We start from the raw sequence: 21,324 nt of genomic DNA on the forward strand, positions 1-21,324 counted from the left end.
ACTCACGCCCAGTGACCCACCCACACTCCCAGCCCACTGTCGCTGCAAGGAGAAGCCATGGCAACCAAGCACAAAAACTAAAGAGAGGGCACAGTCTGGAAGTGTGAAATATTTGCTTCAGTGGCTGCCACCAGTTCTGGTTGCTGCAGCCTTTGGATGAGGCCAGGCAGCTGACAAATACACATGAAAAATGTATATAAGGTGGTTTTGAAAGGAGCAAAATACACCGACTCCATTTCTGGCTTTCCATGAGAATGTGCCAATGGAAGAGTGGCCTCCACGCAACACATCCTTGTGTACCTGTCTGTCCAATACTAAAGAATGACAGAGCTCTCTTTGGGCAGAGGATACAGAAAATACTGGATATTGCACCTTGGAAATAGCACAAAATAGATTATTTTGGAGCACAGCCACAATATTATCTCCTCCAGAAAACAAACTCACCCTCTCTCTTAGTGCTATTATTCATATCCACACAACAGTGAAATGTCACAGGACATGTTTTCTGTATCTTTCAGTAAAAAAAAGTCTCAACTATGTGGAAAACAGAGGCACCCTGGGTTAAATGGATGCAGAAATCTCTGTTTACTTGCAGACATACTCCTCTCAAGTAAAACCAAGCAGATGGAGAGAGCATAGTTGAGCTACTAAACTGTGAGTAGATGCTTTCAGAGCATCTTGGCAACTTAATCCTAAATAGTGTGTCAAGCAATCCACCATCCCACTCAGAGGAAGGGGGACAGAAAAGACTGCATGCAGGTCCAGTGCATACAGCTCCACTCAAGCTGCAAGACAGAAACTCCAGCGGTTCTATGTACTTACCATTCTGGGTAAGCTTTGTGGAACAGACCAGAGTAGAAATCTGGAAAGAGTCTTTGCTGATGGTGCAGCTACCGAGGTTCTGCATGCTCTTCCCTGTTGCAGAGTGTCCCTTTTCCTCCAACTCTATTTTAGTGGATGGCAGACTTAAATATGTTGAGGCATCCTCAAGCTTCTTTGCTTCTGCCTGCAGCAGAGTTTTACATGCAATATGAAAAACAGTTAAAAAAAAAAAACGAGCAAAAAATTCTCATAATAGTAAAATTTTATTATTTACCCTGGAATTTCTTAAGAGTTGGCTCCAGAATTGGAATTACCCAATGAGCCGTTAACAATTGCACTAACCCATCTACAGCTTAGAGCCAAGATCTGATATTTAAAGGGCTAGACAAGTAGCTTTCCCCCCAGCCATGAAAATCCATATAAATAAAACTCAATTACAAGCTTAAGAAATTCAACAATTAAAGCATGCCCGAGAAAACAGATCCCAGGTTTAACCATCAGTCTGCCACACGGGCAAGTTACACAGTACTTGCTAATTAGTTGCTTGATCTAATATAATATTCCACAACAAGCATCTTACATCAATTGTGTAGCAAAGTAGTTCACTGGAAGTAAGCAATGCTCGTACTTAGCCACCAACCATGGGAAGACTATTTCAAAATTCTATACCTTATAAACTATAAGGTCATGTTCTCCATCTCTCAAAGTTGTTCCATCGTATCTCATGAGCTTCACAAACGCTAGGGCAAATATTTTTTCAGATTTATCTTTGGCTGTTAAAAAGAAGAATCGTACATAATTAAGTATTCAACATTAGTAGGGACACTTCACCTAGAGAGTAAAAAAAATGGACAACCTGTATGCAAGTGATATCCTAATAAAGGCTCTCAGATGCAGAACAAAAATTATTTTAAATCTGTAATCTTTTACGTGTAACATAGAACCAACACAGGAAAAACGCATCAGTGTCTGGCTGTGCTAAACCACTGTACAACCAATATAAACTGGTTAATGCATTCAAGTATGCTCTCATTGTTCAAAATCTGGTATCAAAAAATAACAACAAGGCAACCACAGTTATTAGAAATTGCAAAGTAAATTAAGAAATAAGACCAGAAGGAAAGTGCAATCAACTTGAGATGGTCCAATAAGCCTGTGAAGAAGCACTGGGACCATAAAGCACAGACTGTAATTAATATTTAAACTGTGGCTAACCTAAATGTTTGTACCATTACACACATTTTCTTTTGACTCTAGTAGTCTGCAGTTCACAATTTTAATTTTGACACCAATGACACTAATTTTCTGCACACACTGTTTTCATTTGTAGGTACTATAAACTAAGAGAACCTCTTATTAATGACTGATTTACAAAACATACATCTTCAACTAAATAACCGCTATGGGGTAATGAATTCCACATTACACAGATGTGTATACCTAAAAGGTATTGCATACCTGAAAATGCAGCCAGCTGACACGACCTGATTAATACTTAGGTCTACACGTGTATTCTGCAGCAAAAAAAAATTGCTGCCAACTTTGAAAGGTATTCTTGACCAGCAAGACAGACACTGTCATTACTATAGGCAAAGAATGTTATCATAACCAAGACGAGCCCCCAAATTTTACTAGAGAGCAACTTCTGACAAACAGAAGATGTCTAGCAGGATTGGCTGGACCCTCAGCCTCTCCCAGCATCTGAGCTGGCAACATTACAGAAAAGCTGAGGAGCTCTCAAGAATCACATCAAAATTGCTTCAAAACAACCACAAGTCAGCTTGAGAACCAGAAATGGAAACCAGGTTTCTTAATAGCTTCCACTACTGATCATAAGCCTCCTCTAACTTCTCTTTCACGTTCTTATTTCACATGTGGGGCACTATTAAACATTTAAATCTACCACCTACCTCTAAGATGAGCAACACCACAACCCTCTCAGTTCCCAACTGAAAGCTTTACTCACTAGCCCTTTTATTTGATTTGGAGAAATGACTAGGCAGGAAAAGAAAAAGGCAGTGCCAAAAGGTAAGAGCTAGAAGTTGCAAAGAGAAAAGTTGAAAAGCTAATGTAAAATAAGCAGGCAAAAGCTCATTCTCACAGCAAAACCAATTGTAACAGTCAACTACAGATTAGAGATTTTATGCCTGTTTCGGCAGATTTTGGCACCAGACACTGACAAGAACTATAATGAAAAGGCCAAATTACTCACAGTCCTGTGATGATCTATGTCGAAACGTGAACCTCAAATGACTCCGGTTCACATCTTCAATAGGGATTGCGACCTTCACGTATTGGGGGAGAGGATGGAGAAAGGAAACAGTCAGGGCAGTATCTTCAAACATATCTACTGCTACCAAATCTCATCTAGACATTTTTCAACAGTAGCCTGGCTCTTTACAAAACATTAATGTTAAGGACAAGCTTCAGTTGGCCAAAGACCAAAGGTCACAGACTCCCCAGGAAAATCAACAATTCTTGCACTAAGAAAAAAAAAGGAAAATGAAGCAAGGTTGTTAAGTTATCCAGCAAGATACGGAGATACAAAGGCTGACACAGTCATGATGGTTGAAACCTCAAAGCATTCCCTGTCAATCCTCCTAGCTCAGGAATGAGCCCAGCTTGAGTATGAATGGCACAGGTGAACTTTTTAAGATGTTTATTACCTATGCATCACTTATACTACCCAAACTATTTGTGCATCTCTGATGCCCACGTAACCAACGGACAGAGATGTAACCACTCTTCTCCCCTGATATTTTTGCTGAAGTTGCTGTGTTTCCTCAGTCACATGCACCAGCAAGCTCCATGCTGTCTGCAGCTCCCCACCACATCTGGGGTTCTGAGGCTCGCAGGAGCCCCTTTCTGTTGGCACATGCAATGAGAGCACCTTTGACTTGAAACCACGACGTGAAGGGATCCTGATAGCCTCTTCTTTGATATTCATACACTGTTCCCACTGACTACAGAATATTTCATTAAGCTAACATTGGCCTCCTACATAAAAATTGGCATTTAAACTAAAATGTTATTATCCAAGCAGCTTCAGCAAGCTTGCGGCACCATCAGCCAAGTCCCAAAACAACGATGAGTTCAACAGTATAGCAATTATGTTTTAATCTCAATATTCTGCTTTTCTAGGTCAGTTTCATGGAAAGAGTAAAAACCATTCCTAAACAGATGGTACAGGGCCCCCATAACAGTCATCTTGACCAAAAGGATGAAATACATTTTTTTATGCAATGAAAGCCTAATCTATTTTCCAGCCATTTCTGAAATACTTCCTTTTGTTCTACCGAGGAAGGCTACAAGCATTCATTTTCCTAACTTTGCTTCTCAAAACTTTCCACTGAAATCTATATTAACTTCATACAGACACAAATGGATGAAGTTATTGTAACACATATGTACCTTTACAGTCTCAAACCAGCGAGGCTGCTTTACTTGATAATATATTACTGATTTGTACTCTGAGATGGCTTCATCACCAGCACCAGGAAAAATAACACTCTAGAAAATACAAACAGAAGAGAAGATGTTTATGTCCATCTTAAACTCTACTTTTCAATAAATTAGTAAGTAGGTCAAAAATATGACGGACAGGCTTACACTCAGAGCACCTCATGGAATTAATAGCAAATGGCATGCACTGATATGATAAGGGAGCCATGATAAAGGAGAGCATTTTGTTGTAAACAAAAATAGGGATTAAAGTTGAAAATATCTAAAAAGGTGTTGAATAAACGTACATATAAAAAGATTAAAATGTTAGATAATTTAATACCTCTAATCTTTTCCCATCTTCATCATAAACAGACACTGTAACTTCTACATTTTTTGCTGTTGTTTTACTGCCTTTGTCAAAATCTCCCTGAACCAACGTTACATAGATATCATTACGAACATCACCTACAAGAAAAGAAGCACAAAGTTTGGAGCAATTTTCACAGTGAGCCTTTTGATTTGTGAAACAAACAATGCACAGCATCAGTGACCAATATTACTAGTAACAAACACACATATATCTAGCAAAATGTTTAAAACCCACAGTATTTTGAACATTCAAAACCAGTAGTGCTGAAAGTAGCTATGGTTAGCTAAAACTGAGTTAAAATTTCCAAAACTTGAACTACCAACTCAGAGCGCATAGAGCTGAAGCTAACCAATAAACAGAACAAACAACCACACACCGAACTGAAAGAATACATCATCATCATCAAGATTATGTACCGTGTCATTCCAGAAACACCTGAGTTCTGTGCGTTGGCTCTACCCTTTACTTTCATTATTAATTTGACAGGATACACTTCAATTCCTTCAACTTATCTCACACACATATTTTTATATGACAGCCTACAGAGGTCTGCTATAACATCACACTGGGAGATGTGCTGATGTTTTTGCTGTTGAGGGTTTCAGGGGACGACTACACTTCACTTTATGTCTCAAAATGCTCTTCAGCCTCACCCCATTAAAGTAAAACTTGGAAACGAACTGGGAAACAGGATTTCCAATAATTCCAGGAGGCAGATGGTCTATGCCAACATACTATGGTAACGAGCAGAGGTGCTGAGGCACTTAGAACATATTGGCTATATCATAAAATATCTGACAAATGCAGTCTGCAGCTGCAGGAGGAGAGCCAGAACTCGCTTGTTTCTGAAAGTATCTGATGGCCCCTCCAGAGCCCATCAATCTGAAAGGACAGCGTCATCTTTTCCTGTGCTCTGAAGTTCAGCTTCTGTTGTTGATCGGGTTTTTGTTTGTTTTGGGGTTTGTTTTTGTAAATAAACACCAGATTTGAACATTCACAGAATATACATAGAAAGGAGACACTGTAGGAGACACATACCTTTTGTATGCATTATCCAAAGCTAGCACAAACTCTAAGAGACCTGCTATCTCTAGATCAAGCCCTTTGCTCTGAAGAGTCTTATCCACTTTCTGGTTTGGATTCACCTCAAGACATAAAAATTTTACATCTACCCTTGCTAGGGAGACAATATGAACAGTGCATTTTGTATACATTTTCCTTCACTGGAAACTGGAGAATTTCCATTGTCATCTCAATGTCATGTCTCTGTTTGGAGGGGTGTTGTTAGTTTTATTTAGCACATGTGGCAGGTATACACTTACCATCAAACCACACGTATTTTGAGACATGATCATAGAATCATTAACATTGGAAAAGACCTCCAAGATCCTTTGATGACATCCTACTTCTTACAGATACCATTTCCATTTTGAGGTTCTTTTACCCCCGCAGCTTCCATGCATGCAGGTATTTAAACAAGGTTAAAAGGTAACAAAGCAGAGTGCATTCACACATTGGCTTACCAGGCATAATAATCTCAGGAAACCCCATTTTCCGAGCCACAGCTGTTGACCTGTCCACTAAGTGGGGAAACTCTTTTCTAATCTGATGAATATCTCCTGGAAGAAGTTTCAAAGTCACCCACAAACCTGTTGGGTAAAAATCACAATTATTAAACCCGTGGTTTTTCTAGTTTTCGAATTCATTTATCTATTTAGGGGACACATTCAGAAGCAGTTACATACAGCTTCTCACAGACAGGCTTAAAAAGCCTGGATTTCAGTCATGACCTAGAACCTCCACTACAACACGTCTTAACTGAGGAGAACAACAGCTCAGCGGGACCGCGGCACAGCAACTGGAAGAGAGAAACCATCGGGCAGCAGCTGGGCCCACAGAGGCCTGTCACACACCACCAGTAACACCACAGCTCCTCCTGGCAGCATTCTGAGAGCCAGGCTCCTCCTGTTCCTCACGTCTTACACACAGGGCCTTGTAGAAATGTGGTTAGTAAGCCATTAACAAAACCACCTCAAGCTTACAGCTCTCACAAGTTCTTTCTAATGGAATGTTTATCTTCCACAGGAAGAAAGAGAAGTGGCACATTTTTCCATTCAAAGTGAGGTTACATTTTACACCTAAGCCCTACAGCTACACCAAGGCAGCTGGCACCAAGAGCTGACAGGTACCCTGAAATGGTTCAGTCCTACCACCCCCATCAGCACTTTTCACAGCACTGAACACCCAAATCTACAGCATCAGCTTTACACAGTCAACATTTTCCTCCCTCTTCAGCAGCAGAAGCAGCCACTAAAGCCAATGCTTGCCAGCTAACATCAGGCATGCTTGTTATAGGGGAAATAAAAAAAAAAGATACTAAAAAAAAAAAGCGTTCCACACTTGGTAAAGTGACTGACAATTACGTTGAAGCATGAAATAATTGCAGCAGCAATTTTCAGAAAATCCCAAAATTAAAATCTATGAAAAGAATACCCGAAAAATATTCATCTATAAAACAATTGCGTGAGTAAGAGGATAACCCACAATTTAACTATGCATTTGTTTTGTATATATCTGGCAGCTAGCTTTCTTTTCTCCTAAAATCCCTCACAAATGGCTTTGGTCTGACTTGTTGCCAAAGACAGTTCTACCAGCTGCTATTTCATTAAACAGTAATGTACCCACAAGGACTGGCCAAGCCACAACTCTTTGTCCTTTCTGGTTTGCTGAGGGTGGGCAGGGCCTGGCTTCGGGAAAGAATTTGGAATGAATCAGAGATTCCTCCTTTGATACACATTTCTCACAAGTGAAAACTGAGGAGGGGAGGTAATCAGATCCAAGGTTTCCACTTGAGTTAAAAAGAGAATTTATACATATATATATATATATACACACACACACACGCATGAAAGTTTAGAGTTTTACTTACTCTGAGTCATTAAAAAAAGCAATTAAAAAATATCAGCAAAGCAACACATCATTTGTCCTGGGCCTATTTTTCATACACTCAAAAGCCAACTGGGAGCTGGGAGCTCTGCACCAGCCTGCCTAGCAGTATATTTATTCAGACTGAAAAAAAGATCACGGCCAATACCGTAACCAGAGCCACGCAATTCACTTTTTAGCTAGCAGATACATGGTAAGCGTTGTATAAAACAAAGGTAACCCAAAGGAAATGAGAGGGATCAGCAGGGCTGCTTCCTCCTGCAGACCCGTCCGTGTGGGTTCTGATGGGAGAAATCCCCCGCTCGCTTGATGGGAAGCCAACCGCTGAAAGCGCAGCTGCAAAGCAAGGAGAAGGAGGGGAAGGAAAGGACTATTCCTTCAGCACAAGGAAGACAACATCTGAAGCTCTGGGGCACAGGAGCAGACTTCCCGAAGCAGTTTTCAGCACAGAAATATAGAGATGTCCCAGTGATGCACACTGAGGAGAAAGGGCAGAGGGTCTGCGGGGCTGACACCAGGGGCAAAAGATGCTCCGTAGAAATAGTGGAATTAACCCTGAAGGAGGGGGAACACAGCACAAATATATTTTCTGGTACTAAACAACAGTGATGGTGATATTATGCCCACTTGACTCTATAATTATAACGAACCCATGCTGAAAATTGAGCAATGAGCATTTTTACATACACCAGTGTATAGAAAGAACTGTACGTACCCTGACCCTTGTGGTTAACTTCTTTAGCAGCAATCACTTTGTTTATAACAGTCTGAAGGAAATCATTCTCCCCTGCCACCCTGGGTGAAAAACGGGATGATATGTTCAGCTGCTTGTGTCGAATGGCGTCATCCAACGCTAGCCTGGAGGATGCACATGACGACCAACACCAGGAAACAAAGGGTCACAGAAAACCAGAAGTCACAGTAACAAGGGAACACAAAAGATCATATCATAGTTGTGACAAAGAGTATTTATTAGTCAACGCAAGACAAAGGACAGGAAAGGTAACAAGAAAGACAGAGGAAGACCATTAATCAGAAGAACGCTGATCTACTGAAGAGAAGTACAGCAAACTCGTGTTGTTACTTCTTCCTTCAGGAAAATGCATGCACAGCCCCCATAATCCTTTTTTAGGACAGGAAGGGTGTCTCCCGCCTGAGAACCCCCAATTAAGCAGTGAGAACCTACACAGGTAGGTTTTTATTTTAAATACGAAGCCACAGACTGGCCCTGCTGCACCTCCAGGGTCACTTCTGGGGTTCCATAAAGGAAGCAGCAGTGCATACCGCCTGAGGGAAAAGCTTCTATCCATCTCACAGAAATGGCATAGGACAAGAAAAGCAGATAATCCAAACATTCTGTTAAACTTGATGAATAAATGAAAAGATGAAACCTAGAAATAAACACCAGCATTAAGTGTCATTTAAGCAATCTTGCCGAGTGCTTTTGACAGCCATTGTGTTGGTGGCTAGTGAATGAATACAAACAAACAAAGATATGAAAACAGAGTTGCACGTGGTACAACAGAAGCAAAGCATGGAATGAGAAGAAAAATGTGGCTCATATATACAGCCTAAGTCTGCATTAGAAATAATGACACCAGCATTCATTGCGTGCTTTCACATTATTCGTGCTGTTTGGAATACACTTTTTCTGAAGCATGTTTTAATTTAGTACCGCAAAAAAAAAAAAAAATCACATTGTACATCTTTTGAAATAGCTGATTTATACACACAGAAAAAAAAATAAATCAGTTTTAATGGAGCAGAAAACTCGATGTGCCATTAACATCCACTTTGACACACAAAGATTCGTTTTCATTGCGTATTTCCACACTTGCCAGAAGAAAGCTTGCTATTGTTTAGTGCATAATAAACATCTCGTGAAAGCACTCTTCCCTAAAGAAGCATGCTCCCACTGAAAAATGGAGTTACACTTCTGATTTTCACAATAACGGACGCTGTTACACACAAACAAAACCATTTTAGGCATTAGGCATACATCCATTCCTAGCAGCACCTTGACATTCTCCCTTTATCCCTGGTTCTTCACACCATGTGGACTTTCAAAATTAGGCCTTTTTGACCAAACCAAGTTTAATTTGTGACTACATTATTTCAAGTTTTTTTTGGTTTGGGGTTTTTTTTTTTTTTTTTTGCATTATTAAAAAACCTCTGAATAGCCATTAGTGTATAAATCAAGGAATTTGGTTAACATTTCTTCATCATTCACAACGCTGAACAGATGGCAGTACAACATTTCTTAGAGAAAACTAAGCACTGCAGTTCTACACACATGCATTTGACTTATCCCATCTACCTTTCCACACTTCATAGAATAAAAAAGGAAACCTCTATGAACTATGGATGGAAGTGAACTTTTGCCACAGTTCTCCTCTGTTAAAATCCCTTTATTGCTAGACGTACTTCCTACAAAATTAAAAACATCTGTGTACATATCTACCCACTAAAAAAGAAATTCAGGTTGTATTTCTTAATATCATCTAGTGGCTGGAAGTCAAAACTGATTTCTAACACTGCACTGAATGCAAACACATCAGTATTTTAGAGGGACACCGTCAACTCTATACTTGTTGTGAGCTAGTTTAATTATTCTAAAAGTCATCTGAGAGATGTCGATCTTGTTGTTTTAATTTTGGCCTCTGTCCAACGCATCTTACAGACTAAGATAGTAAAACTCAAAAAGACAGCAACTATGTCTTCAGCTTAGTCTCAAGTATGGTCTCAAATCCGCAGTTTCAGAAGACTGAAACCAAGACCAGGTCCAAGCAGGATGCTCATCTCCCCGATCCCCTACATCAACTACAATATGTGCAGCAGACAGATCTCCTGTATTATCCAACCATGATATTTAATGGTTCTGGTAAAGTCTCATACAAAAAAGCTGATGAATGAGAAGGTACTCCAGGATGCATATCGAGCCATCTTTCAAATTCTCAACCTTTGTTTTTACAACTACTGTGGGCCCTACTGTGCCATTTTATCTGCTGCTAAGAAAAAGATACATGCTGTCATTAACTCATTTCACAGAGGTCACCTGGAGTGGATGTCTTTTTCAGCCTTAGCCAGCGTTGAACTTAAGAAGTGCCGTGCCAGAAATAGTTAAGTGAGACAACCCTGACATCTTTAAGCAAAAAGAAAACAAGAAAACAAAATCGAGAACGCAACCTTTATACTCAGTTTTAAAAAAATTCAAGTGAGTTTTTGGTGTTGCCACTACTATAACTAATGGGAAACTGCCAAGAACAATAATTAGTCAGTACTACTTATGATAAGCTATCAAACTGAAATAAATTAACATCAGAATACTACAGAACACATCTTTCAATCAAAATTTCAACTGTAATAAAGCAAATTTCAAGCCACAATCTTTTTACTTCTACTTGTTCTTTAAACTCTTCCTTACTTACGGTTGAAATGGTATGAAGTGCTGTTTGTCCTCATCGTCAACTTTTCCATTAATTATGTCGGTAACATCCATTACTGAAAACAAAAATGAAGTACACTGAATTGAACGATCAGTGTGGGAAGAAGAGTGGTGAGGAGACACCCTGAGGGGCAGGAAACAACAGTGACTAAGCACAGGCGTGGAGTTCTCAACCACAGAGCTTCAGAGTTTTCAAAAAGGAAAATAAAATCACGTTTCCAATAAGCTTTGGCATCTCTAGCTACACGCAAGTCTGGAAAGCTACATTCCATCCTACGAGACAGTCTGAGCAAACTGAACAACTCTGTGCTTATGCCCCGGGAGATTCCACACCCAACCTGCAATGCAACCGTACGACGTGACACCCAGGGATAACGCACATGAGAAGTTACCTGCTACTCCAAAAGGCCGCCGGAGCCCCGAGGTCAGCTTCCTCGTGTTGTTGTCCCTCAGCTCCATCCTGCCCACCCGCACAATCTGACAGACGAAACTGATTTTCTCTCTTTTCAGATCTTTGCTGCCGAGGTCCTAGAAATATTAGTTTTGTCAGATTGTTTCAGAAGAGTTGAATTACGCGTTCCGTTCAGTACGCAGAAGAACATTTGCCTTCGTCATCCCAGGCTCTAGCACGAGAACAAATTGTTCCCAGAATTTTAAGCATGCTTGTAACAGTAGTTACGCCTTATCTTGACTTTTGTGTGAATTAGTTGCTGAGGAGGCCAAGTCATCTCTAGCAAATTAAACATTCACGGAGCAACTTTGTCCTTGTGTTTAAAAGTTTTAAATAGACATTGATGAGAAATGTCTCACAGGAGCCTTCAGCAGGACTGCGACTAGCAGAGGTAACCCTGCCATTCACACAGAGGTTAATAACTGCTCAGTTATTCACAAGATGGGAGAGAGATGCTTTAGACTTTGCAAGCTGAACCAGCCCCCCCCAAGACTTACAGTGAACACAGCTCGGAGGTTGTGCAACCTGTCGATGTCCTTGGGGAGCCCAGAGCTTGACCACCGCACCAAATAGTTTTCACTGAAAGAACAACATTTTTAAGTCTTTTGTTTTGTTTAAACAGCTTCACTGAAGGTAAGGTTATAAACTCAACTTACAGAAGACTATCTTAAGCCCAATCGATCCATGCTAATCAAATTAATATTTACTTAGTAGACAGCTGCCATTTTCCTTGGCGTGCATCATTCATAAAGGAAAGCAGCTCTTCAGCAACGACGCGTACAGATTTCTGCGAGGAAGCAGGGGGTGCAGGAACGGCTCAGAGTGCTGTCAGCACTGCTGCTAAGCGAGAGCACGCAGCCTTGCAGGTGTGTTCATGTCTCATTTATGCTCCGCACTTGAGGAACGGAAGACACGGTGCGATAAGGAACAGCACGACCCTGAAATGTACCCAGGGTGAAGGGACTTGCCGGATGCTGTGCTGAATACGACTGAAGTGCTGCTGCATCATTACTTCCCAGATAACCCCGTCCTACACATTTCATAGAAATTTGACTTTCATAAGCCCTGCATCATCCTGCAGAACTACCTGACGACCGTAACGGAGGAAGAACAGAGAAGGGAGTACGCTCACGGGTACACTAACCTGATAAATTTGGATTCATGGGGATCATAGAGAGACATGAGGACTTCAGCGTCTTCCCCTATTTTGCAGACGACATTTTTTAAATTTACAAATAAAGCAAACGAAGGAGTGGCAGCAAACTTGGCTTGTCTGTTGATATCGATATTCTGTTTCTGAGACTGTAATTCAAGAACGGAAGAAACTTACATTTAATTTAGCCTAACAAATATCCAACTGTTAGAAAATCTTCCCGAAGCCTTTAAGACAATCAAAGAGGAGTTATCTGTTGTGTGCCTGCTCTTGTTATCTTTGTTTATACCAGATTCAGAAAATGTAGTTTGTTGTAATTTCTATCTTGAAGAGCCACACCATAGGGAATAAAAAAAAATGAAATAAAAATAAATTAATTTAAGAACCGTGGATGTGCTCGCTTATTAAAAAAGGAAGGTAGTCAAATGGAGAATAGAGCCTAAACCACTCCTGGCAAAAAAGCAAATTTGTTCTCTTCTGTGCCTCCTGTGGCAGGTACAGAGCACCAAGACAGCCAGGAGAGCCAGCAGTGCTACTCAACAGCGAACCAACCCATCCTTCATCCCCTAGCTCCACGGGACTTTCCATGAATGCCTCATCCAAGCAGGAGGATGGAGCACACACGGGAAAAAAAGAACTGGGAGGGAGGGCCCTAGAAGCAGAGAGGCTCTTCCCACTGGCACCAAACTGCAGTAAAGTGCTCCCAGTTCGTCCCATTCCAGGTCCTGTTGCAATGACTTGGAGCCTCAGCATCAGTTAGCCAAGTTCCTGCACAACAGCTGATGTTCAACAGCAAACTACAAGCCTCTTAAAATACTGTGAGCTACAGGAAGAGGACAAGGCAGGACAGGACACCTTGGCATATACAGTATTTTTAGAACTGTACTTTTTACAAAATAGAAAACCAGGATATGACCATGGAAATGGGTGTAAGCAGGGACAATGAAACAACTCTGGATGCAAAAATGACATGGTTTAAATTATCTTTAAATTAAAATGTTTACATCAAGTTTGGTGAGGGCTGCAAGTGTGTGTATATGGTTCACTGCAACTCAGGAGGACACAGAACTCCTTAACCTGCAGGAACAATGTGCTACACTAACTCCTGCTACTGACACTGGGAAGACTCCTCACAATAGAAATGTTTTTAAAATTAAAAATTAAAGCTTGAATTGCAAAGAAGTTGACTGTTTAAGTCTGAGAAAGTCTTCCTGTCTTCCCCCTGTATTTCAACAAACAAATTTGCACTGTCGGTACACATGAACCCCCCCAAACCATGAGGTCACCATTCTGTGTGATTCTCCAAAATAAACCCTCAGGAGAATCTAGCATACAAATCTGCTACCTCTGCATCTCCAACGTTAACCTACAAGTGCAGCTGATTTATTGACACACCTGTAAATTCTAGTAAGTCTTTCAAAGGAAAAAAAAAACATATTCTTCATTAACCAAATTCTTCATTATCAATGCTAACAATAACAGTAATCTAGCTGAAATACAGTCCCATGTTTCGAAGGGAAAAGGCACAGCTGTGCAGCAGTTCTTACTTTTTCCTCCAGCAACCTCTCTTCGACTTGCTTGGAAGCTATTTCATGTGCCCTGAAAAGGCTGATCGTGCTCGTCTGCTCCGGGTCCAAAATATTGCCATCTTCATCTCTAACGACCAGATCTAAATCAAGAATCCTGAACAGAAACAGAACATGCTTGTGAATGACAGTACTCGAAAAAATGCTAGAGTAACACCTGCAAAGTGTTTACTGTTAACATCATGTGCACCTGAGGTGTGATAGAAATAATTATTTGATACTCGGTAGAAGTATTTAACATGTTACCATCCCAGGAGATAACCATCCCCAGCTGGAAGGCACTTTTTCCCACCAGCACAGGAAGAACTAATGTACATGAAATAGCAGAACAGCTGGGGAAGCAGTTTCTTAAACAACTGAATGTGCAGGAGTTGTTTGTTGGAACTGTCAGATAAATCAGAGAAGACATCTACATTCACGCCACATGCAAATTGGTCAGTTCTTTTCTTCCCACTCTATATTCTCCTCCAAAGCATATTAATCACGGTTTAGTGAAAATCTACAAAATACAGGAAGGCACAAAATGTTTCTCTTTATTTACGGCAGAAGCCAGGTTTCTGTCAGCAGGGAGTTAACGTCCACATTTATTTTCAGCAGCAAGGAAGGTTTTTGCCATAACCATGTCCAGTCTTTCTCCGTGGAACTGCAGTGCTGGCAGTGGAATCAAGGAAAAGGAAAACTGGAGTCTAAGTTGACCTTATTTCTCTATTTATCTTCTCTAAGACTTATCTCCTCATCTCCCCATCAATACAAGTGGTCCCAAACATCACCGTCTCTAATTATGTAGTCATCTCTCATGACAGAGCTGCTGGAACTTTGCCCTTGCAATGTTTGATCACTAAGCTTAAATCAAGCTTGCTGGACCTGAGAAGCCACAGAGAGGTTCACGGCCTATCAAGTAAATCCCCTTTGGACAGGACCCAGAATCACATGAAGAGAAGAGTACGAGCTATGGAGAACTCCTTGCCCTCCTAACAAGGGGTAAACCTGGAGGTTTGGAACGAATCTCTGAGCCTCCTCAGTCAATATAAAAACCTTCCAATTAATCGTTCCACGTTATCTCAAAGGTGGACACATCACTCAAGCAAGCCACAGAGTGCAGGTCATTAACAAACATCTCCTAAGCTCCACTCCAAAGCGCACCTAAATAGTGCAAAACTCTTAAGCATTCCGAGCAACCCACAGACGAGCTTTCCAGTGAGAAAGTGCTTTCATCACTGAAGGCGACAGAAAAGCAGCCAAAATCACGGTTTTTGGACAGCAGCAGAAGCAGGGGGATGACCTACTGGTCACTTGTACCATGCCCATAAGGGCCTGGATGAACGCAGCAGAGCTCTGCAGGAGCCAACCAAGTGGATGAGAGGAAAGGAGCTCACAGAAGGAGCCATCACCCACAGCCTGCTGCACCCCAGCAGGACAAGAACGGATGCACAGATTGTCAAATGAACAGAAGCAAACACCACTTTGGTTTAATTCCTTTGTCTTATCCTTTAGCTTGCATTTGATGCTTAGGAAAAAAAAAAAACAAAGATTTCCCCTTAAATGTCCCAGTTACAGATTTTTGCGACTGAACAAGAAACATGCTTCTGCAACAAAATTATCTGACCCAATTTCAGACAAACAATATAAATACAACTTCATAAGATTACTTTCACCTCCTCAGTTATTTTGACAACATGCCGCAAAATTGCCATCTTTATTTATAGGAATATCTCATTTACAAATCAGTATTTCACAAAACAGGAGAAGTTAGAATACGATTAGATCAGAAAACATTTATAAAATGCATAATGAAGTCTTCCTGTCTGGATACCGAAACCATCGCTTTCGCTTATTTTAGACAAAAGTGAATATAAGATTACATTTAGAAGCACATGGGATCCTTTCAGTTGTGAGCATTTACTCAGCAATTCGAATTCACTTCCCTCCTATATTCTACAGAGAATGTTCTGATCACTTAATTAGTCCATCAGAACATTATGAATATAAAGCACAGCACAAGATGTTCTATTGTGTTTGAACACTGAGCATCTGGAGGTTATTCAGAGTAACTTTAACCATCTCCTCAGACAGATGGTAAAATACAGTAGCCAAACAAACAGTACCAACAACATCTGGGTAATTGTCTACTGTGGTACAGCAGCCCGTATCTTGGATGATACGTGCAGAAGTAATGGGGTTACTGGAGAGGAGCTCTGTGCAGAAGGACCTGGGCGTCCTGGTGGATGACAGGTTGGTCATGAGCCAGCAGTGTGCCCTGGTGGCCAAGAAGGCCAATGGGATCCTGGGGTGCATTAAAAGGAGCGTGGCCAGCAGGTCAAGGGAGGTGATCTTCCCTCTCTACTCTGCCCTGGTCAGGCCTCACCTGGAATACCGTATCCAGTTCTGGGCTGCTCGCTACAAAACAGACATGGATCTCCTGGAGAGGGTTCAGCGGAGGGCCACAAAGATGATAAAGGGCCTGGAGCATATCCCCTGTGAGGAAAGGCTGGGTGACCTGGGTCTGTTCAGCCTTGAGAAACGAAGACTCAGAGGGGATCTGATTAATGTTCATAAATATCTTAAGTGTGGGAGTTGAAGGGACATGGCCAACCTCTTCTCAGCGATCTGTGGGGACAGGACAAGGGGAAACAGCCATAAACTGGAGCACAGGAAGCTCCGCACCAAACTGCAAAGGAACATCTTCACGGTGAGGGTGACGGAGCACTGGAACAGGCTGCCCAGGGAGGCTGTGGATTCTCCTTCTCTGAAGATATTCAAGACCTGCCCGGACGCCGAGCTGTACAGCCTGCTGCAGGGAGCCTGCTTTGCAGGAAGGTTGGACTCGATGATCTCTGGAGGTCCCTTCCAACCCCTACAATTCTGGGATTCTGTGATCTGACGTAAGGAAACTATTCCAGTGTCACTTCTTTATTTTTGATATTTATTCCATGGCTTGCTAGATGCTCCCTTTTTTAAAACCTGCCTGTTAATCATTTCGTACAAGCTACATAATATGTAAACAGAGCAACGACGAGCTCAACTATACTTTTGAGCAAAATCCTTCAACATCACATTACAGCATAAGTGACTTGAAGGCACACACAGCTGGCGGCACTGAGAAGGCAACCATTTTTTTTTGCTGCAGAATAGAGTTTAAATGACATCTTGAACAGAGGAAATACTTGTGCTTTTTTAACTGACCTTAAAAAAAAAGAAATAACTTCATACTAGTCTCAGATTGGTAGTGTCAGCAATCAAGCAAGAGTTACATATGGATTCTACTTAATAGATTATAGTTCGCTCTATACTAAAGAGATGCTCTATCATCTTCTTTCTTTATTACGCTGTAATAGGTCTTTTAATATACTACTATTACATCTGCATAACTACAGGAATAAAGATACTGCAAGACATTATTGACAGCTAATGTGAAACACAAAGCTGCTTTGCTTTTACGTCACAAACACTTGGAAAATACAGCTCACAAACCTGTTTCCATAGTCAATTTTGGCAGTCACCTTCTTTTTCAGTTCTTTGAGCTCATCTTGGGGGAGAGTTCCAGACAGTATTTGAGATCTCCACTCAATGAGATCATATATCATGTGCCGTACACTGCGAAACATTTCTCTGTTATCTTGCTGTTCGGAGGGGAAAAAAAAATGGGTACAAGTTGATTCTGAAGTCTACTGAACATCTTTTAAGTACATAAAATAAATCACAATTATAAGATAGGAATTTAAAAGTATACAAGTCTACAACTCGCTCTGAAATAGAGACTAACTTTCTGTAACACAGAACACTGAATACGAGGAGTCGTACACTCTGCTTTAGGTATCTAAAGCAATATAAGTGTTTGTGTTTATGCCGTCTTAAAGTCATAATGGTTTTTTAATGGCTTTGAGTCATAATGTTTTTGATAACCCTCAAAATAACCCTCTTCCTAGCCCACAAAAATCTAGCCAAGCCCTTAACTCAATACAGAAGAAGACACCTTTATAAACATCCTACACCACCGAATTATTTAGGCTATGCACAGCTGTCATTCATTCAGACTACACCCAGGTCTTATTGGACCGAAACCAACCAGAATAATTAAATAATTACAATAAAGTTAAAACAGTCTGCTACGTCTGAAAAATGAAAACCTGCAGAATATGCAGAAAAATAATGTCTGAAAGACTCAGGGAAAAAAAACGTATCTAACTGTGAAACGTAAAGGCTTCAGTCTGTTCAGACCATCGAAAAGCTGACTTGATTATAGTGTGAGAACTTCCACAGAGAGAAAATACCAGTTATTAAAAGCTCTTTAATGCAGCAGAGAAAGACACAACACGCTCCTGTGGCTGGAAGCTAAAGGCAGACAAATTCAAATGAGAAAGAGGTTTATGATTTTCAGCGCTGCAGGCAATCATAAACTAGTGAGACAAAGATCATGTCACTTCCACCACCATCTGCAAATCAAAACCAAATGCCTGTTCGATACCCAAAAATACAAATTATGGGCTGAATAAAGGGATAAGCATGGTCATTTAACGAGCTTTGACATGCAATGTGTGGATAACACAGAAGATCTCTCTAGCCTGTAAACGGAGCGGTTTGCAATCTGTTACCCCCATCCAACCTAACCCTCTTGAAAAAAGGGGATCCCCCAGCACCAATCCTCTTAGTGCCAGGTGAACACACGCACTTAACCTAACAGATACTCTTGAGATAAAGCGATGAGCACGCTCACCAAACATTCTACCCACTCCACCGAGGGACTGGATCCCTGTCTGCCACCGAGCTGAGGCTACTGGTGGTGTTACGCTCTGCACCTGAATGCCAAGCTCTTAGCAAAGCATCTCAGCTGCTCAACACCTTCCCACAAGCAAATCCCAGCCACAGAGGCATTACACATAACAGTTATGCGACTCCCACACTGGGAGAACCTTGTAACTTCTGGAAAGGTACAACTACAGAAAGCACACGTACATCCCAGTAAGAAAACTTCTAACAATGACTCTTCTTGCTGCTCCTTTCTCCTTATACATGCACCACAGCCAAGTCTTGATTACATAGTAGGATATCCCCTCCCCCCCCCCACATCCAAAAAAGGAGACATCAATGCCAAAACATCACCTGCACCGTCAGCAGTAACGTATAGAGCAGTGGAACCCAGAGTAATTACAAGTCAAGTTTCACAGTCTGGTCAGTATGCTGCTTATCAAACAGTTGAATTGGGTGACATTTTAATTTTCCCCTCTGTTTTACATTTAAAGTAGTAATTACTGAAGAAAATATTAAGGATTCTTCTAAAAACTCCTACCTTGTCTCTGTCTCAGCTTCGCCCTGTGCCCACTGCAGACTCTGCTCCTCCTGTTTTAGCTCTGCCCATTGATTTCTCCCTTGCTCCTCAACACACGAGCTCCCTAGTATCGTCTCACATTAAAACTCTCTTCATACTTGATCTGTTTCTCTTCACTCGCTGTACTGTCCTCCATCTCATCTACTGCAACACGGGATCACCTCCAGCAGACTGGTTTTGATCCTACCTTCACTTTCACGGTTGTGATTCAAAACATCTTAACACCCCTACAATAGGCTTTAGGCCAGGTGCTCAGAAATTCTGGTTTCTATCCACCTTCAAATATCCTTTAACAGGACACCAAGTATAAACCAGGAATGTAAAAATGGGAATTCCTCATTTCCTGCCATCTTCCATTTTCCTTTATTAAGAGCAGCAGTCTTCAGCATTAGCTTGTGTTCTCAATAACATTACAACATTCATTACTCATTATACAGCCTCTCCTGTAAATGTTCAAATGAACATTTATAAGGGATAGATATTCTGCATTAAACCCTACTTTAAAAGTAACACTTTCTTTTTCATACAACTTATTCCTAGTGCCCTTATACTGTGAAAGCACGAGAAGTCAGAGCTAGGGTACCTAAAATCCAACACCACACTGCTGGATTACATTTGAACTGCTTTTTCAGCCATATGTTTGAATGCTTCTTGCACCTTACTTACAAATACTCTCCTGTGCTGTTTCACAGGTAGTGTATTTCTCTATTTACCCATTTGAGAATCTCATTTACTGCTACGAGTTACCAGGAATGTATTCTTATGTGCTTAGAACTTAAGCATATGAGAAAGAGAAAAAAAAAAGTAATCTAAGGCATGTAATGTAAGGTCAATACATTTGAAGCAATCAATTGAGTACAAGAGCACTGACAAGCACAAGGCCTACACTGATGAATCTTCCTAAAGTCGAGGTTTACACCAAAGAACCTGACATCAAATATTAGAATTTCTCCAAGACTAGCAGCCTTAAAAAATTTTCTCTGTTTAGCACAGTTGTCTGCAGATTAGGAAAAACCTAATATATATATATCTTACAAACAGCGTATTCTGGATAATAATACTTGATAAAAAAGGATTTTCTGTCCAGTTAGTCATAATTGCTCAACAAGTTATTACTAGATCAAGGTATCACTCCACAAATCTGTCTCTGCACAAGAAATACAAAGTATTTTACAAAATACACAGCCACACTTCTGAGTTTTGTGCCTTAACATAGATGATGCTGAAGAGCTGTTCCACATAACGTAGCCTTCAGAAACCTTAAGAGAGGGGGAAATCCATTACGAGGCTTTCCATATATCTCACTGTACCTTTCACAGCATCACTTTTTTCCCCCACAAACCACGTGATATTGTAACTGTGTTAGGAAATTGGTACTTACAACGTATAACTGCCGCCATATTATAGACCATTCCCGCAGTGTCGTGGTAACCTCCTGAATCAGGGGCAGCTCGTTGGGTATAACAGTTTCATGTTGCCTTCAAAGAAAAAAGGTTGAGTTTAGAAATAGTTTCGGGTAGGACGGCAGCGTCGTTTCCAAAAGGAACCGGCGGTCATTTCCAAAACCAGCCCAACAACAACAGGCTTCAAAAGAACACCACTTTCTATGTATTTAGAAGTCAACAAAGATTGTACATCCCAAACAGAGGAAGAAGCACACACCAGTACCACCATGTGATGTAAAGGGTATCTGCAAGAGGGTTGATGTTACCCTACTGAGCTCACGCTTTTTTTCCTGCTTGTGCCTCTACTCACAAGGTATCAATACACACTTCATGCTA

At 40.9% G+C, this 21,324-nt stretch overlaps 1 protein-coding gene across 2 annotated transcripts in view; it reads right to left on the reverse strand.

The window, feature by feature from the left end:
• Positions 1–21,324, reverse strand: part of DOCK1 (dedicator of cytokinesis 1) — a 279,672-nt gene that overhangs the window by 230,168 nt on the left and 28,180 nt on the right. Inside the window, exons 5-18 of one of the 2 annotated variants that reach the window (XM_021400439.1) lie at positions 20,925–21,021; positions 17,689–17,837; positions 14,179–14,314; positions 12,623–12,780; positions 11,976–12,057; positions 11,420–11,555; positions 11,011–11,083; positions 8,298–8,440; positions 6,160–6,285; positions 4,607–4,731; positions 4,234–4,332; positions 3,035–3,107; positions 1,492–1,595; positions 823–1,006 (exon numbers count right to left, since the gene is read on the reverse strand). In XM_021400439.1, coding sequence (XP_021256114.1) covers positions 823–1,006; positions 1,492–1,595; positions 3,035–3,107; positions 4,234–4,332; positions 4,607–4,731; positions 6,160–6,285; positions 8,298–8,440; positions 11,011–11,083; positions 11,420–11,555; positions 11,976–12,057; positions 12,623–12,780; positions 14,179–14,314; positions 17,689–17,837; positions 20,925–21,021 — 1,685 coding nt within the window. The remainder of the gene's footprint in view (positions 1–822; positions 1,007–1,491; positions 1,596–3,034; positions 3,108–4,233; positions 4,333–4,606; positions 4,732–6,159; positions 6,286–8,297; positions 8,441–11,010; positions 11,084–11,419; positions 11,556–11,975; positions 12,058–12,622; positions 12,781–14,178; positions 14,315–17,688; positions 17,838–20,924; positions 21,022–21,324) is intronic. The other variant, XM_021400440.1, reaches the window with a different exon arrangement.

This window comes from Numida meleagris, chromosome 5 (assembly GCF_002078875.1).
Source record: "Numida meleagris isolate 19003 breed g44 Domestic line chromosome 5, NumMel1.0, whole genome shotgun sequence".
In the NCBI taxonomy this organism is placed as follows: domain Eukaryota; kingdom Metazoa; phylum Chordata; class Aves; order Galliformes; family Numididae; genus Numida; species Numida meleagris.